Source organism: Leptosomus discolor, chromosome 1 (genome assembly GCF_034619465.1).
Source record: "Leptosomus discolor isolate bLepDis1 chromosome 1, bLepDis1.hap2, whole genome shotgun sequence".
In the NCBI taxonomy this organism is placed as follows: domain Eukaryota; kingdom Metazoa; phylum Chordata; class Aves; order Leptosomiformes; family Leptosomidae; genus Leptosomus; species Leptosomus discolor.
The window spans coordinates 24,831,165-24,849,021 of NC_141391.1; the positions used below are offsets into that span (position 1 = coordinate 24,831,165).

Sequence of the window (17,857 nt, forward strand, 5' to 3'; positions counted from 1 at the left end):
ATTTCCAGGATTTAGAAGGGAAGAGGTATCACCTAGTAAATATTTAGATTTTCTAGCAGTCTTGACAAAAATTGAGTTAAATTGTAGTCAAGTTTCCCATGAAGGCTGCTGGTGGCACGTTGTTCCTGATGCGGAGTACTGAGTGCAGTCAGAACAAACACCTTTCCGGCCACTAGTTGCGAGGGAGGCAGAAACACCCTGATGTGAGATCAGTTCCTGGGGACTAAATTTAAGCTTGTAAGGTGTCCTTTTCCATTTCAGAGAGTACGCTAATATTTAATTCTGAGGGTTTAGTTTATATCTGTTCATTAAATACATTAACCAAGTTAAAACAAATGAGACTTTAAAGGTATTCTCAGGTTAAGCATGTGTTTGAATGATGTGCTGTGCAGCGTCCATCTTGTGTGTATTGTTATCTTCAAGTGTTCTATCCCTCTTCTTCAAAAATGTTTCCATTTTTCCCTATGTAACAACCCGTTGAGGATATATCCTTAACTCCTTTTTATGACTGCTTTGATTTCTTACCATCTGCCACATTTAGCTTAGATGGCGGAAAAGAGACTGTAAATGTGCTGTCCTAATGTACACGTAAACAGTGATTTATCAGGCACCAATACCTGAAAGAATAATACTAGTCACCATCCGAAGATACCAAACTAAAGTGAAGTCAGACATGGATGATGACAGCATTTTTGTATTAGGGGTTTCTTTTTTCCCCCTTGTTCTGTGGAAGTAATTGAGGAAGCTAATGAAACTAGATATTCTGTTCAACATAAAGCGCTTCTCTTTTTAACTAGATCTCTTCTAAAATGGAAATAAAGCATCCAAGCCCTTTGTCAACCAGCACACCGAATACGAAACTTGTCACACAAGGGTCAGCCAAAACGCCTTCCTCTGCTACAATTAATCAAGACCATCCCAAAAACAGCAAGAAGAGAAAAGCTATGGACCTCCTCAGCTGCATACCTGCCCCTCCACCACTCACACCACTGTGTTCAATAATTTCTCCATCTTTAAAAAAAGCATTTCAGCCTCCACGAAGTTTGGGTTTACAGCGTAGCAAGTCATCAAAAGAAACAAATCAGAGTATTGGTCATGTCACCCCCTGTAGAAAATGGAGGGAAACTGTCCATCTTCCTGAGAATGACCTGGTTGCTGATGAAGAACTTGCGATGATTAACACACAAGCCCTCATGAATAATGTAGCAGAAAAGAAGATTGATTGTGTACATGAAAACAGCAATACAACAGCTAGTAATTTATCTGGTGATCTTTTGCCCCAAAATAGTTCCAGGTCTACTGGGGAAGCAAATAACTCATCAAAAAGCAGTTCTGAAGTAGCTGAGGCTGTTCAGAAGGATACAAAGGAACCTGAGGAGTCGCTACCAGCCCGCAGAATGCTACAAAGACAAAAACCCCGAAAATGCTACTAAAGGCACATGTACAGTATTGTATATATTTCAAATTCAAATTATTTTTACACTTTGTACATTAAATCCTGATTGTATTTAATAAAGTTACATTACAAAAACAAAGACACATATGACATGACGCTTCATCTGCAGAATAATTTGGAGTTGAGTAACTATACAAACACATGTATCGGACAGTAGCCTCTGTGTGGCTGCAGGTCTGGTGGCATTTTGCAAGCCCTGGCTTTGACTTTGATGTGTTCTTAAACTACAGCAGGATCTTTGTGCTGGTCTAAGGCAGTTACCTGCTGCAGTATTAGAATGGCTGGTTGGCTGTCAGAAGTGGCACAAGGCAAAATAAACAATTCTCTTAAGTTTATCGTTGCCAAATGTAACACTTAAATTCTGAAGTATTGCTCCGTGATTCTGGCATGTTGTACTTTCCCCCTCAAACTCTGCCTATAGAACAGCTCTGATTATTTAACAGATTCATAGCGAAATGCCATACAAAGGTATTAATGATAGATCCTTGGTCAGTGTTTAAAGAAGCACTTGAGACCACTGCATCTGAAATCTTTCTTTGATTTCATCATGAGAGCTTTCTACTGGGAGTGCGTTAGTACTTGAGTTCATTACTTTGTTCTCATTAATTTCAACAGGCAAAGCTGCTCAGAACTGGAGTTTCTCCATGGGAGGGGGAAACAGTCCTGCTAGACCGGCTGCCCACTCCCCGTTTCAGTTAGTTCGTTGTCAGGCTGCCTCTTGCCCTGCTGCTTCCCACCATGCGCGGGTCAAAGGAGGGAGGATGCTTCAAAACCCAGACCACCAGCTCCTACTCAGCAGCCTGTCAGGGGTCCTGTGCTGTTCCCTTGGCTCAGGTGTTGAGCTGGGGGGTGGCTCCTGTCACCAAGCTGAACAGTGTAGCAGGACTGGAGAACTGTAGTGGGCTGATACAAGCTTGCTGATAGTTGTGTAAACCTTTGTGCAATACTGCAGAGTTCCCTAGGTCATAATTATTTACAGTGATGATACTACTACTTTAAATGCAGCTTGTGTAGAAAATGCAATTCAGCTCATCTACTCTGTCCTGAAGAAAGCTTGGCTTTTGCCCAGAAACAGCAGATTTCTTTGTAGCTCCTGTACTTTCCTGTCTGCTAAACTGCTAGATGAGTAGCAGCTATATCCATAGTTCTTAATGTCCACTGTCAGCTGTCTTCATTTCCTGCTGCAAAATAACTCACTACTGCCCTGTTCCGTAAGCACTGCCTAATAATCCACACTTACTTAAAAAAAAATCACCAGCACAAATGCTGAGTTTCAAAAATGTTTCACGAGGCTTCTTGACGAGGACATAATCAGCAGAATTTAACAAAGCGGTTAAAATCCCGCAGGATCGCTTCCTTCTCACTCATCCATCAGAAAGTGGCTTCTTAGCACTTAGTGGTGGAAGGAGTTGATTTCTCCCCTTTACATTTTTTTTTTTCTCCTAAGTCATTATTTTGTACTTCTGAGTTAGTTTGGGTATTTGGTAGCCTTGCGCTTCAGCTGTTCAGAGCTGCTCCTGTAGCTCTTCTTCTGTTCCTACTCAGAAGTCAACATGCACTAGCTTAACACTCGTGTTTCCTTGTAGAAGCCTCCGTACAGGGACTCATCTCGGGATTGGTTGAACTCCTATGTCTTGGCAAGGTAAAGGGCTCGGTCTGGTGTGCTCAAGTGGTTTGCCTCCAGGCTGGAGAAGCTGTTTAGCTGTGACAGAGCTGAGGTAAAGCCAGCATGAATCCAGAGAGCAGAGGTACAGAGAGGGAACATCGAATCTTGCTACAACCTGTTAAGAGATACCTTTTCCACCATTCGCTTTGCCTCTTAAAGCTTGCAGTAATGCTCCAGGCAAGAGGGAGTGGGAAGATACAACAGATTACACAGCCAGATATAAAGCATTAAAATTGCAAGAAGTGACAACCACATGGAGCAGGAATTGGCCACATGGCCTGTAAGAAAGAATTTAGGAGTATTTATTGTTATTAGGGTCAGGGCATGATGTAGGGAAAAAAAAAAAACAACAAAACAAAAAGTGTGTGGTACAGCCAGTAAGTTTCACCGTAAGCTTGAATGGATTTTCATGGAGGAAGAGGGATGAGAGGAAGTACAGACTGTACTGGCGACAGTGCTCTTTTAAATTGGTCAGTTAGAGTTGTAAGGTCATAATCCAGTGCCATTTACAAAGCTTTGTTAGAAATAAAAATAATTTAGAAATGTAGTAGAAAAATACAAGAATAAAAAACAGTTTAGAAAAAAATTTAAAACTAGAGACTGTTATACCCTGCTAATTAAAACGCACTGACGAATCCACCTCTTCAGTTGAATGACACAGTGTTTGTACGTGCCACGTGAGGTCTTCTGTTTGAGAAGGCTGGCGGGGGGTAGGAATGGGCACCCATCCTGTAAGCTGCACCTGGTCCCCTAGAGCTTCTCTCATCTCGGCTTGGCTTCTCAGACTGAAGAACACTGTGGAAGGTAACATTGTGCTCGTATTGTTCCTTCATCCATTCTATCTTTTGTCGAGGGACATGATGAATATTTCTTCTGTAGAATCAACATTACCAGAAATAGAAGGATTTAGCTGCCTGTGTATTAGAGGTTATCTTAAGCTTGCTAAGGTTCCTGATCTGTTCAGGGTAACAGTTCATGTCCCCGCTGATCCATTTCTAGCCCTTTTTTTTTGCCAAATTGATCTTCACTTCCACCTACTTAAAAATATTTTTGTGACGGCTGAAAAATGTAATGCAGGTATTTTTCTGGACAGCCAGGACCCAAGGTTAGACAAGTGCTTTGAAATGTAGGCCAGGTAAGAAGGAACTATGTAGAAGACCTGTGTATTATTTTATATGGGTTTCAGTGTTAACGGCTTGTCAGCCTCAGGGTGAGCTGTTACAAATCTGGAGAAACGCAGCCAAGGGCTACAGGCAGTCCAGACACTGACTCATAATCAACAAGTGTAGTGGTCAAAAACCTGTCATTGCTTTGTCTGAGCACATGTGGGGAAAACCCTTAGTGATGTCGGTCATGCTCCAGGGCAGTTGTAAACCATGATGAGCCTGGGAGGGGAACAGGCTGGTCAAACACGTAGGGCTTTCTGGCTAGACCTGAAATGGCTGCAGTCTCCTGAGATGTTAGTGGGAATTTTTTTTTTTTTTCCCCCCAACACTAGAGAAGAGAAGGCACCAGGGAGACCTTATAGCAGCCTTCCGGCACTTAAAGGGGGCCCACAGGAAAGGTGGGGAGGGACTCTGGATCAGAGATTGTAGTGATAGGATGAGGGGCAACAGTTTCAAACTGAAAGAGGGGAGATTTAGATTAGATATTAGGAAGAAGTTCTTCACTGTGGGATTGGTGAGGCACTGGCACAGGTTGCCCAGAGAAGCTGTGGCTGCCCCCTCCCTGGCAGTGTTCAAGGCCAGGTTGGATGGGGCTCTGAGCAACCTGGTCTGCTGGAAGGTGTCCCTGCCCATGGCAGGGGGTTGGAGCTAGATGGTCTTTAAGATCCCTTCCAACCCAGACCGTTCTATGGTTCTATGATTTCTGCTTGTCTGTGAGTTTACAAACTCTGTTTGGTTTTGTCATGTAGCTCTATTAGGCACAATTCATCATCTAGAATCTAAGTTTGTCCTGCATCCATATTTTCAAAGCCCTGTGGTGTGCAAATCCTGCATCGCTCAACGTGTTTTTTCCCTAGTGGAATTCAGGTGACAGTAACACAGCAGGCTGCCAGCTGCAGCATCTTGCTGGTGGGGCGGCACGAGGTCCCCCAGCAGCCAGTGCCCTACGTGTGTGCGCAGCCTGTGCTGGGACCAGCAACCGCCACAGACCATATTGCCAGTAACGACACAAGGTGGGACCTAAACGGAAGCAACGCACCGCGGTCCTGTCAGCTTCTGAAGCCAGTAGATGGGCATGCACTTGCCAATTGGTTAAAGGCTAGAAAATTAGCCAGCGTGGAGTTTTTTGTCATCTAATCATTAACCCTGCACCCACTAGCTGAACTAACATACTTAGAGCCGTATTTGGCTGCCTCTACACCCTACCTGCAGAGCTGACGCATTCATTATATCCCTTTTGTGTGTGTGTGCTAAGATCTTTAGAAAGATCCTCTAGAACCTCGTTTCTTGACTACACTTAATGTAGCATCCCCCACTTGCTACAGCAAGACAATCCTTGTTACGGATAGGAGTTTTAAGAACAGAAGGCTGAATGTTGTCTATACTGCTTAGACGTGGGTTTGTGCCCAGACATATAGTGCTGGTCAAACTACAGAATGAAAATCAGGGCTCCTGCCCGAGAAGCTTGCAGTAGAAATACAGGCTTCAGGGTGAGGGGTTTGCTTTTTCTACTGCCTCACTTCAACATGGTCAGGCTCTTTCAGGGCTGAATTCAGTGCAAACCAAGTACTGAGTAACAGAAATTTTCCACGACAAACCTTGGTAACTTGGTTACTTTTTAGGGTATATGAAGAGGAAGAGGGATGACCTTCTCAGAGCACATCAATAAAATGAGAAGCTGTCTGCTGTATCAAAGAGAAGATGTACCTTGTCAGTTCTTGCACATTGAACTTCCAGGGCGTATCTGGTTCTTGGAATGTAACTTCATATCTATTTTCACGTGCCTGAAGAAGGACACAGAAGTTTCAGCTGTGTGGCTGCTAAGCTCAGGAGTAGCCAATCTGCTAGTCCCAAGATTTTCTCTGGCTAAGAGGTGTATTGCATGTACCAGGAGCCAGAAAGAGGAAGATAACCATGACTCCCATCAAGGTGCTGCTCTGAGTCCCAGCTATTCATTTCCTTCTACATCAATGGATTTGGGTCTCCCAGCAAAACTTGCCTCGGCATTGCCCCCTGTCCCCATCCCCCATGGCAATGGAATCCTGGCACCTGAAATCTCTGGAAGTCACAGATGGTTCAGGAGCCACAGGTTGGCCACACCAGGTGGGAGCTTCTGGGAGTGTGAGGTCAACATCTACCAGTCATGCTATTTCCAGGCCTCGATTATTTTAAGGTAAAGCAACACATTTTTATTTATATATATATATATATATATATATATATATATATATATATATATATACATGCACAGGTGTCTGTGCATGTGTGTATATGTATTTAATTATTGATTGCTTTTGGGCTTTGATTTGGGGGAAAGGAGGCAGGGAAATCTGTTGACTTTTTTACGTCTTGCCCACCTCCGGCTGCATGTGCTTCCTAGTCACCCACAAGCATTCACAACTACTGCTGGAGCAGCACGTCCAGGCTTTCCAGCACCAATATTAGTTCTTGCCTCTTTTGTGCTCCCATACAAGCAAAAGTGAGATCCAGACAAGACCACAACCCAAGGACAGAAGCACGAGCATAACGTTAACAGGCCACATTATGAAACTGTACTAAAAATATTGCCATCTCTGCTAGAACTCCTGACAACAGGTACCAGTGCATCTTCAAAGGCTCTTTATGGTGCATTTTTCACAAGTCATGAACTAATATTGTAAGTCATATCTTGATATATTTGTCAACAAGCAGTTTGGGAACTGTTAAATTCATGTCACTACTGGGGAAGGGGATGACCGCCAAGAAGTAACAGGGCAAGTTCAAAGACTGTTAATCTTTTCAAGTAATTTTGCCTTCGCTGAGTTATATAGCTGCCTAGATAAAACAGCCAGACTGGCACCTCTTCCCCTATTTCGTCACAATATCAATCCTTAACTATAGTTAGAGAACTAAGGGAAAATGGACGTAATTCGTTTTAGCCATGTTAAGAACAGTTTCAGTCAGATGACCTCATAAATGTCACAGCTGAGTGTATAAAAGCAATAAATCAGAGCTTCCCCTACCATCATCACATACGGCTTCATTTCCCAAGCATGGATGTTGGTATTATCAATAATAACCGGGGTTTTCCCATTCTTCATTGCTTTGCGTGCTGTAATGTAACACATTTAGTAAAGCTAAAAATGTATTAAGTAACAGCCCGAGCCGGGTCTCACTAGCCCCAAAGCATCCTCTCTTTGCCCAGAGCAGGCACGCTTGGTTCCCCACCAGACACAGGTTTGTAGCTACCACCCAAAGGCGAGCAGAGGTCAGTGCCCAGCAGGTGCTCTCCTGGGGGAGGTGATGCAGCCGCTGGCTGTGCTCAGTAGGAAGATCTGAAGCTCCCATAGAACACACTTAGCGGTATCACAACACTAGGTACTTACAACAGGTAAGCATGACTGTTACTTGCAAAAGATCCCCGTTAATGTGATCTCAAAGTGCTTTCCATTGCTAGAAATGAGTTCAGAGCACAGCCACAAAAGCATGTTACATTTTTCTCTCTGAAGCAAGAGACATGGATTGTTTCATTCTCAAACTTCTAATTAGGTTTGCAAGTGTTCCTCCTGGCCATCACTAACCCGCGCCCTATAACACCCACTTCCATCTAAGAAGTTACAGTCTGAAAGACGCGGTGCATGCAGCTGTACTGAGCAGCTGCTGGGCTGGTATTTGCATGCCACCTGCCCCCACCAAGCTTCAGCTACCTAACAGTCACCATTTCACTTTCTAAAATAACATCTATCAATCACCAACATTTTTTCATTTATAAATTTCTCTCTTACAAGTCAGAAGAAATAAAAGTCAGAAGTGGTAAACGTATTTTTTTAACCAGAACCCCATGAGCTGCACTTGTGACAGCACTTTGAGATCCTTCATTTTGGGGGGGGGGTCTAAGTTTAAAGATGGACTGAAAAGCAAAGCTATTCTGCAAAGCCCCTGGGTCGAGTTCAGTCACCTCTCTTTTGGTTCCATTTGTGTGCGTCCTCTAGGAAGTCAGGATCAAATATGTACACCCCATTTTCGATAAAGAAGTCATCAGTACTAAGAACTACGGCACTGGGATTGTCACGTTTCAGTCGTCTGAAAAAAAAAAAAAAAAGATGAAAGAAGGATCAGTATATGCTAACGCATGCCTTTAACAGAGACCACTGCCTCAAGAGCCATATGAATGCTCTGCAAATACACACAGTGCTTCGTTTGAAAAATTCCAGCTTAAAGGATCTGAAAGTAACGTCATCAGTAGATGGACGTACAAGAGGAAAGGAATGGAACTTAAAGGCATGGCCTTGATTTCTTTAATTCAGCAGAGAAATCTACACTGGACTACCAACATACGAGTCTTTAATCATATTAATAAATACATTTTTCTTCCTGAGTTATCGGAGAAGGTGCAATTGTAAATACAAAAAAAAAAACCCAAAAAACTCAAACCTGCTAATCCCATGGAAGTTGGTCTCAAAAGACAATTTGACCAGAGGAGTTTTGCCACAGAAATATTTTTGAAGATAAGCAGGAGGAATGATTCGTTGTTTAGTAAAGACCGTCTATATTACCTCCGGTTTGTTTTGTTCTTTTTTTTTTTTTGGCTACAAAGCACACAGAACTTTTTTTTTTAACTTGCAAACAAATATCTGAGTGATTAGTCAATATTTCTTATTATTTGTTCCAATTTTATGGTTCTTTCTGCTTTTCACTTGTCCCTGTTTTACTTAATCCCCCTCTCAGAGTTGAGCAATTTTTATTTATTTTCAGTTTAAACATGTTTTATAAACAAACCTGAATTGCCTAGATTTGCAGCCCCAAATGCAACAGACCTATTAAACCGCTCCCCTGTGGTCAGTGGCACAGGACAATCCCCCTTCTCTTCATACTGATGTGTCCCCCAGCAACGCTCATTCAGCCCCGGGGTGCCCATGGAGGGTGGACGCGTGTCCTGCTGTAAGCTGACCAGCCGCCTTGCAGACAGTGACTGGCTCTACAAGGTGGAAGTGCTGGCTTATGCGGTGGTTTAAATATGAAGCATCCCTCTGCCAGTCATTAGAGAGCATTAAAAAAAAATCTTCATGCAGAATTGGGTTCCCATTTGTGTGCTTTTGTCCAGACTTATTTGTGTCCACGGACAGAATTGTCTCTTTTGTACAATCAAGGGAGTGTTGGAGCAGGAGGGAGTCTCTGCAAGAAGTCAGGGAGAGCCCACGGCATCATCTCACTGCTCTCTGTCTCCCTAAGGCCCAAAGTGTCTCTGGATTTTTCATTAAAACTCTGGAAGTAAGGCTGATCAAGAAACCTTGTGGCTCTGAGACTTGCATTCTGCTGCCCTGCTATCTCACGCCACACATGGTCTCCAGTCCCTGGGACTCATTTCAGCTTCCCTGATAAAATGCTTCTCTTCCACCCCCATAATCTGCAAAACAGCTATTTCTCAATATCTTATCTAATGGAGCAACAGCAAGGGAAAAGGTGCCTCCAGGTTATCAGCAAAAAACCAGACACACAGACAGAAAAGGCTTAATTCTGTCATCTCTAGCTCTGCCCTAACCATTTACTTACTAATTTCGCCCTAATCTCCCTGCTGGCAGCAATTCTTCACTAGGATTGCACGTTGCATTTAGCTGAATAAAGGTCAGCTTCTGACTTTGTTCCGCCTCCACTGTAACTTCTGCCATCTGCTGATTAACTAAGATTATTTTGCGGTAGCAGCCGCCCCAGAGAGCAGAGACTCCCGCTGACGGACTGGCCAGGCCTGGGCTCCAGCCACTGCTACGTACCACTTAGCACCTACACGTCGTCATTATCTTCTAGCTCCAAAGAGCTGTTTTACTCACACAATTACTGCTGAGCAAACAGATCTAACAAAAATCATGTTGCAAACTTAGCAAACAGTCAAATCGCTTTTGCTTTAAGTTTGTTCCCAGGCAAAGAATTCTTATCATGAAAAGCTTGGGAGCACCTAACACTTATCTGATTCCTCTTGTGCTGATAAACTGATAGATGCAGCTCTCACTATAACTCAGCACCTCACCTTTCCCAGGGCTTTACCCATCTAAGTCACAATCTCTTCTCTATAAAATTGACTTTCCTAAAACACATGGTGCCCCTTTAGCTACTGATAGGTACGTAAAATCATACACATTAATAGAAGATCTCAAAATTATTTTTTTCTTGCTCGGTGTTTCTTTTAAAAATTTTCTCAACCAGTGCAAATTAAAAAATTCTTTTCTTAGCACATACCTTACTGAATTTTTAACACATACACGCACACTCGCATGTGAGCTTTGGGATTAACCCGTAAGCAATCTAAATAGTGTATGACTATCTGTAAACTCAGGTACTATCCTCATATCACTGGTAATTACAGTAGATAAAACTTAGGCTTCAAAGCAGGAAAAACATGGCACAAAATATGCTAAGAACTCCGAATTACTGTCACATTTGCTATATACATACCAACAAACTCCTACTAACAGCAACACAAGAAAACATTATGTGGGGAAAAAGATGATGTTTTACCTTCTGCTTATTTTGCTGTTTCTAACATTTAGCTTTCTAAAAACCCAAACTGACACTAAAATTTATGATCATTTTCTGTAACCCCCTATTGCCCATGAAGCTGACAAAAATCCTGTTTCTTCTGTCCCCTATAATTTCAAAGGGCACCCAAACCTCTTTGGTATGTTCCTTGAGAAACAAGGCTTCTATGATCTGCAAAGGACCACAAGTCAGTTTAGAAGAAAGGTTTTACATAATCACATCAGGCTCCTAGTCATGGTACACGATAAACATGCCTGTATTTTAGCAAAATATACACCAGCTATGCAAAATGGGAGGCCTTGTGACCAGTGTCATTAATTACCAAATTTTGAGCAGCACTGTTAAAAGAAAATTACTCGTTGCCTTTAGATCAGTGAGTGTAAAGCATACTAAGGAGGAAAAGAAAAGTGAAATCTCTTTGCAAGATCAAAGGGTACATATGAGCTCTGTTTGCATTTTTTAAAAAAGCCACTGAAGCGCTGCATTGTGATAAGCAGCATCTGTCAAAGTTCAGTATTTATTTTCCTACTTGGAACATTTAATTGCACAGTGTTACAGCTCTCTGTCTTGCGGTAGGTACAAAACACGGTATGCTCTAGATCTTGCTAAAGAAAAGTTTGCTGCTGTTTCAGAAAATACAAAGGATAAGAAAATGAGAAGAGAAAGGAGGATGTTTCCTCTGCTTGTAACAAATCTCCCCAAACCCTTTTTCCCCCTTCTGCACAGCAAAGATTGCCACTCCAGGTACCATGTCTCGGCTGATACAGTTGGGAAAAGAAAAAGGCTTTCAGATGCTTCTGCTCTTCGGCTCTGACACAACAGCAGCAAACTTCGTGTATCTGCCGGCAGGGCCGGGGAACTGGTAAAGTCCCTGGAAACATGAAGCTGTGCAGAGGCTTCACTGCCCACACCAGCCCCACCGCCAGCCCGGGCAGCAAGGATGCTTCTGAACCGTGCGTCTTGGCTAGAGTTGGTGCACACTCATCTGCTGCCTCACCCTGCTCAGATTTATGATGGCTGCTGTGATTTAAAAAAAGGAGAATCTTTCTGTTGAAAATACAGCTGTGTTTCTGTTTGACCGCAGTAGCACCACCACCACTGGTCACTCTTCCTAACACAGAGCATTACCATGGTGTTTAAAAGCCTTTAGTTTCAACAGAAAATCAGAACTATGAGATGTGGAGCACATGCCCAGCACTGTATCAGCTGCCTGCCGTGCTTTAACAACTTCTAGTGCCCCGAGGACTTTGCCCCCGCTGCTGGCAGAGCACACACACACCTTCTGTCTCACCCGCGGGGGTTAAAGCAGCGGCTGTATCTTGTGAAACAACAGGCCGTGTGTCTGATTGGAGCGGTTTTACACAAAGTAAATGTTTACACTGTGGTGCCACCTGGAAGCAGGAGCTGCAGAGCTGAAGTCCATGAACCCTGTCAGAGTTGCAGCAGGGTTGGGGTGCTGGTAACCGCAGTAGGGATGGCCCAGGGCTGGAGATGCCAGGACAAACTGGGCAAAAGCAGCGGAGAGACACAGAGAAGGTACAGATTATGCCAATCCACTGCGTTCAGCTCTGGGGCCCCCAGCACAGGGAAGACATGGACCTGTTGGAGCGGGTCCAGAGGAGGGCCTCGAAGATGATAGGGGGCTGGAGCACCTCCCCTGTGAGGACAGGCTGAGAGAGTTGGGGTTGTTCAGCCTGGAGAAGAGAAGGCTCTGGGGAGACCTTATAGCGGCCTTCCAGTACTTAAAGGGGGCCTACAGGAAAGGTGGGGAGGGACTCTTTGTCAGGAAGGGTAGTGGTAGGGCGAAGGGCAACGGTTTCAAACTGAAAGAGGGGAGATTTAGGCAAAATATAAGAAAGAAATTTTTTACAATGAGGGTGGTGAACCACTGGCACAGGCTGCCCAGAGAGGTGGTAGAAGGCACATCCCTGGAAAAATTCAAGGCCAGGCTGGATGGGGCTTTGAGAAATCTGATCTAGTGGAAGGTGTCCCTGCTCACTGCAGGGGGGGTTCGAACTAGATGGCCTCTAAAGGTCCCTTCCAACCCAAACCGTTCTGTGATTCTATTCTATGATGCCTCAGTGCTAATGGATCTTTTCTTTCCTGTTCTGGAAGGTCACTCCCTCTGTGCTTCATAAGGGTGCACAAGAACAATCTCATTTCAAGTGATAAATCATCAGCAGTGGCTGAAAAATTGCATGTTTGATCATGCCCAGCCTAGTGCTTCAGCAAAGCTGCTAGGTAGAGGGTCACATGTCACCTGAGTTGTGCGTCACTGCAACATATTGTAGAAGAGCTGGAAATACAGCCACCGTGCAATAAAGAGCCTGTGGGGGAAGCAGGTATAAGCTTGTACGTGGCTCATTTGATTTTTTGAGACATTTTTGGAAGCTATACCTGCTATGGCACCTCAGATAACTGTTTTCTTAGTAGTTGCCTCCGTCTGATGACAAAATCCATACTGTGAAGTCAGGAGAATGCGTTCAGGAGGAGGGTGTTACACACACCTGGCGGAGGCTATTGGAGATGCAACTCCCAGCTGCCCCTCTTCTCCTACGTCCTTCTGCTGGTGGTGCCATATGGTGAACGGTTAGAGGGAGATGGTCAGGGTCACCTAAAATACATGGTTCAGGGAAGTGTACGCTGAACAGTGAAACAATTGGAAAGGTTTAGAGCTTGGTGGTGAGCAGACCTACTCCTTGTTCTGCCTTGACTATTCAATATATCACAGGTGGATCTTTTGCTGTCTTTACCAGAACCCGAAAACCAGACCTGAACCAATCCGTACCAATGTTTTGCTGCTCTGAGCTAGCGGAGCAATTGGGATGGGGAAATCATTTTAATGAAGATGCCATAACTAAATCTTACAAGGCTGTGTCGAAACAGTGCTGGGTGACAATGAAAGTCCAGGGAAACTAGTCACAGATGCGAGGTTGTTCCTAGGATTGTGTGACAAACTGAAAAGAGGCCTTTCTGCTGGAGCTATCGCTGGGTTGCAGTATCACCAGTGATAACATTCACGGTTTGTGACACTTCTGAGCACTGTAAAGATCACAGAATCATAGAACAACAGGTTGGAAGGGAATTCAGAGACCACCTTGTCCAATCTTTCTTTGCAAAAGCGCGGTCTAGACAAGAGGGCCCAGCACCTTGTCCAGCTGAATCTTAAAAGCGTCCAGTGTCAGGGAATCCACCACTTCCCTGGGGAGATTATTCCAATGGCTGATTGTTCTCACTGTGAAAAACTTTCCTCTTATGTCCAATCAGAATCTCCCCAGGAGTAACTTGTATCCATTACCCTTGGTCTTTTCCATGTGACCCCTTGTGAAAACAGAGTCTCCATCTTCTTTGTAGCCACCCTTTAAAAACTGGAACATGGTGATAAGGTCTCCCCCTAAGCCTTCTTTCCTCAAGACTGAACAAACTCAATTCTCTCAACCTTTCCTCATATGACAGGCTTCCCAGTCCTTTGGTCATCTTTGTGGCCCTTCTCTGGACCCGCTCCAGCCTGTCCACATCTCTTTTGTATGGCACGGACCAAAACTGAACACAGTATTCCAGGTGTGGCCTGACAGGCACTGAGTGGGACAATGTCTTCTTTGTCTCTGCTGCAGATGCCGTTGTTGATGCAACCCAGCATCCTGTTGGCTTTCTTTGCTGCTGCAGCACACTGCTCACGCGTATTGAGGTGGTTGTCCACCAGGACCCCCAGGTTCCTTCCCACAGAGCTGCTCCCCAGCTGGGTAGATCCTACCCTGTGCTGCACTCCTGAATTACGTTTTCCCAGATGCAAGACCTTACACTTGCCCTTGTTGAACTTCGTAAGATTGTTGTTAGCCCACTCTTCCAGCCTTTCCAAGTCTTCCTGCAGAGTGGCTCTCCCTTCCAAAGTGTCCACTTCCCCACCCAGTTTGGTATCATTGACAAACTTCATCAGGGTACACTTGATGCCATCATCCAGATCACTTACTAAGATATTAAACAGCGTTGGGCCCAATATTGATCCCTGGGGGACCCCACTTGTGACAGGTTGCAAGTTTGAAAAAGAGCTATTTGCCACACCACCTTCTGGGTGGGGCCTGTCCACCAGATCCCCACTCACTGCACAGACCGTCTGTGTAGACTAACGCAGTTTCTCTAGGATGTGCAAGCTTTAACTGAAATACCGTCTCATACAAAGAATGAATGAATGGAGGCATGTGTGAAAGAACCAGAAGAAACTCCAAAGCAAAGGTTAAAACACACTGACAACCAAGAACATTGTTAGCAGCAATAAAACTGGGAAAGGCAGTGTTTACACCCCCCTCAAAGGCCAGCACTCAGCTGAGGCCCAGCACGGGTAACTTGCCACTGGATGACCTGCGCTCGGAAAGCGGGAGGACCAGCAGCCACACACACTTTCCTTTTTCCCCTTGTTCCAAAAGGGGGAGAGGCTGCAGCTGAAAAGACACCCAAAATGAGAAAATAAAAACAATGGGCAAAAAACCTGTGTAAGATTTGTGGAGCACCAAGTAAGCAAAATTCAGAGGCAAAAAGATGGCAGCATAGAAACTGCTGGCTGCAAGATGGCATAGCCCAACCAAAACCCACCATGTCACCACGAACCAAGAGGAACCCACAAGAGAAAGTGAGGGTGGGGCAGCTGGAGGTCCTTGTCCTCCCTGATTTGGGGCAGACCACCTGTACACATGCACCTTGGTGCTTGCAAGTATTTAGCTGGGATATTGTGAGTGAATAAAATCTGAGAGAATACAAATGGGTAAAACGAGCTTACCGAGAGCTTTCACAAATGTATAATCACCTTCCTCCTCCAGCAGGATCCTGCACTGAGCTTTGTGGCAGTAATTTTCTGCAAACATCGCTGTGCTTAGCACGTTGCGTTTACCAACACCAAAAGGGACATAATGTGGGAATGGTAAATCTCAGAATTTTCTTGGCACAGCCCTTTCACAACTTGGACAGAGTTAACGGAGATGTACTAAACAGCGTTTTTACAGCTGCCCTTTGATCTGTGTGCTGCTGAATGGCTAAATGCAATGACACAATTAACAGGGGCGAGGAACAGAGTAAGTACCTCAAAGGTTCATCTCACAGGGGAGTAAAACAATGCTTACAACTGATTTTGTGTATCTGTCATTAATAATTAATCTTCTGTTTTGACCTAAAAAAAAAAATGAGTCAGTTATTTCCATTGCCTGAACATATGGCCCCAAATCATTATGTTCTTAATGCACTACAAGAAGACCCAAACCCTGCTGAAGGAGAAGGGCCTGCACTTACACTATCTCTTTACAGAGACACATGTATTTTGGGTGTCAGTAAAAATACAGCATCTGGCTGTTCATTAAAGAGCTTGGTCTTGCAGAAGGCCTGTGAGGCAGAAGGCACAGTGTGACAGGAAGGACTGCACTGAAAGGAGGCAACTGTAGATTAACCCAATGTATTGCATGGCTTCATGCTGCCACCTTCCACAGCAGAGCCCTTCCTGTGGCAGCCCATGATCACAGCACGGGTTCCTCACCCAAGCATGGGAATGTGAGTGAGAAGGCAGCAAATGTTCCTCTTTTGATGGAGAGTGGGTGGCACAGCAACCTGTGAGATATCAGACTGTGAGGTTTTGTAATACCAGGTTATGGCTATGCCGCAGTGCCATCTCCCAGCACTCCTCTCTGGGTTTCTCCACTTATTTTTAATGTCTTAGGGCTGTTGGGGAGCGGACCAGTCTCCTCTGCCCATTTTATACACCCCCACAGCTCTGACCAGGGGTGCAGGACGTCAGGAAAACAGAAGTCAGAGTTGTCAGTTTTCACAGCGAGAGAGAGGAAGTGCTTTACTGTGTTTATGATTAACCACAGGGAGGAAAAAAAAAAAAAAAAAAAAAAGAGGCATGAGTCTGGTGCTTTTTAAAGAAACAACAACTGCTTTGGCTTGGATTATTAGTCCATATTACTAGAAGCATCTCTTTTGTACCGCTCACTCAGAACATACAGGGATATACTGCTGATGAGAGACTAACGCATTTACAGGAAGTTGGCACAATAAAGCTTCGAGCCATTTCTGAAGACGAAGGCGGTTTCTAGACATCTGTGCTTACTCAAGGTTCCTAGGAGGCTCCCGCTTCCCTCCCGAGCCAGAGAACCAGCTCTCAGTCGGTGCCTCACCCTTCTCCTGGTGACTTGCAGCAAACGTCTCCCCTTCTCCACTCCCCAGCAGAAGCCAGGTGGCCAAAGGCCTCCCTGAAGCACCCACTCTACAGGGAGGCTCATCCACCGCCTGCACAGAGGTGGGGAATCGAAGGACGAAAGACCCGCCATCACCACGACAGCCAAAATGGCTCCAGAACTGCCACCTTACCTAGCCAGTGTGCTCTTCCCGCTTCCCGGCAGCCCCCGCAACAGCACCAGCTTCCCGCCGAAACGGCGCCGAGGGGGCTGCAGGCTCAACCCCCTCAGGGCCTGAAGCAGCTGTTCATCCATCCCTCACCACCACCACCATGGCGGCGCCGGCAGGGGAGGCCCCGGTAAGGGAGGCGGGGGGGGCGGGAGCAGCCTAGCTGCTCCCGCCCCCCCCCCCCCCCCCCCGCCTCCCTTACCGGGGCCTCCCCTGCCGGCCGTGAGGCGGCGGGCGGCAGGACCCAGGGTTTCCTCCTGCCTCGACCCACACGGAGGGCGGGGGGCGAAAAGTCGGTTCCCTGAGGGGAAGGTGGGTTTGGGATCTTGAGCTTCCGAGGCTCTTCCCCTGTGGAGATGAAAGGTGCCTTAAGGAGAAAAATACAGGAAAGAAATTACATTTAGGGCTCGTAACAGCAACGCCGTGCAGCTTTCTGCCGGGAACATACCCCAAGGTGTCAGCTTTACTTATTTCAAACCAAGATTAATCTCCAAATTCTCAAACAGACCAGAACACACGCCAGTGCTGAAAATACTCGGCCCCATGTGCTGCACACAGGTACTGTGAACCATAGGATAACACCAAATCCCTTTCAGAGGAGTGGAGCGAGCTACAGGACCCCAGATAGGGACTGGGGTGGGGTTTTTTTGTTTTGGTTTCATTTGG

General features: G+C 45.2%; 2 protein-coding genes across 3 annotated transcripts in view; one reads left to right on the plus strand and one right to left on the minus strand.

Moving 5' to 3' along the window:
- BRCA2 (BRCA2 DNA repair associated) overlaps positions 1-1,433 on the plus strand; it is a 29,594-nt gene extending 28,161 nt beyond the window's left edge. Inside the window, exon 18 of the mRNA XM_086476354.1 lies at positions 798-1,433. Coding sequence (XP_086332480.1) covers positions 798-1,433 — 636 coding nt within the window. The remainder of the gene's footprint in view (positions 1-797) is intronic.
- Positions 1,432-17,287, minus strand: N4BP2L1 (NEDD4 binding protein 2 like 1). 2 transcript variants are annotated; one of them, XM_086476372.1, is made up of 5 exons: positions 17,156-17,287; positions 8,226-8,350; positions 7,291-7,379; positions 5,996-6,072; positions 1,432-3,917 (listed from the first exon to the last, which is right to left on the minus strand). In XM_086476372.1, exons 1-5 carry the CDS (start codon positions 17,275-17,277, stop codon positions 3,767-3,769), a joined length of 564 nt encoding a protein of 187 aa, XP_086332498.1. In that variant the 5' UTR covers positions 17,278-17,287; the 3' UTR covers positions 1,432-3,766. The 2 variants fall into 2 exon arrangements, with proteins under 2 accessions (XP_086332498.1, XP_086332491.1); XM_086476365.1 differs by having other exon boundaries at positions 1,432-3,995.
- Between the last annotated feature and the right edge of the window lie 570 nt (positions 17,288-17,857).

Coding starts and splice junctions, on each gene's coding strand:
- N4BP2L1 (XM_086476365.1), bottom strand. CDS start 17,277: ATGGATGAACAGCTGCTTCAGGCCCTGAGGGGGTTGAGCCTGCAGCCC. Junction 8,351..17,155: donor GGGAAGAGCACACTGGCTAG/GTAAGGTGGCAG, acceptor TTTTTTTTTCAG/ACGACTGAAACGTGACAATC. Junction 6,073..7,290: donor TGAAGCCGTATGTGATGATG/GTAGGGGAAGCT, acceptor GTCCTTCTTCAG/GCACGTGAAAATAGATATGA.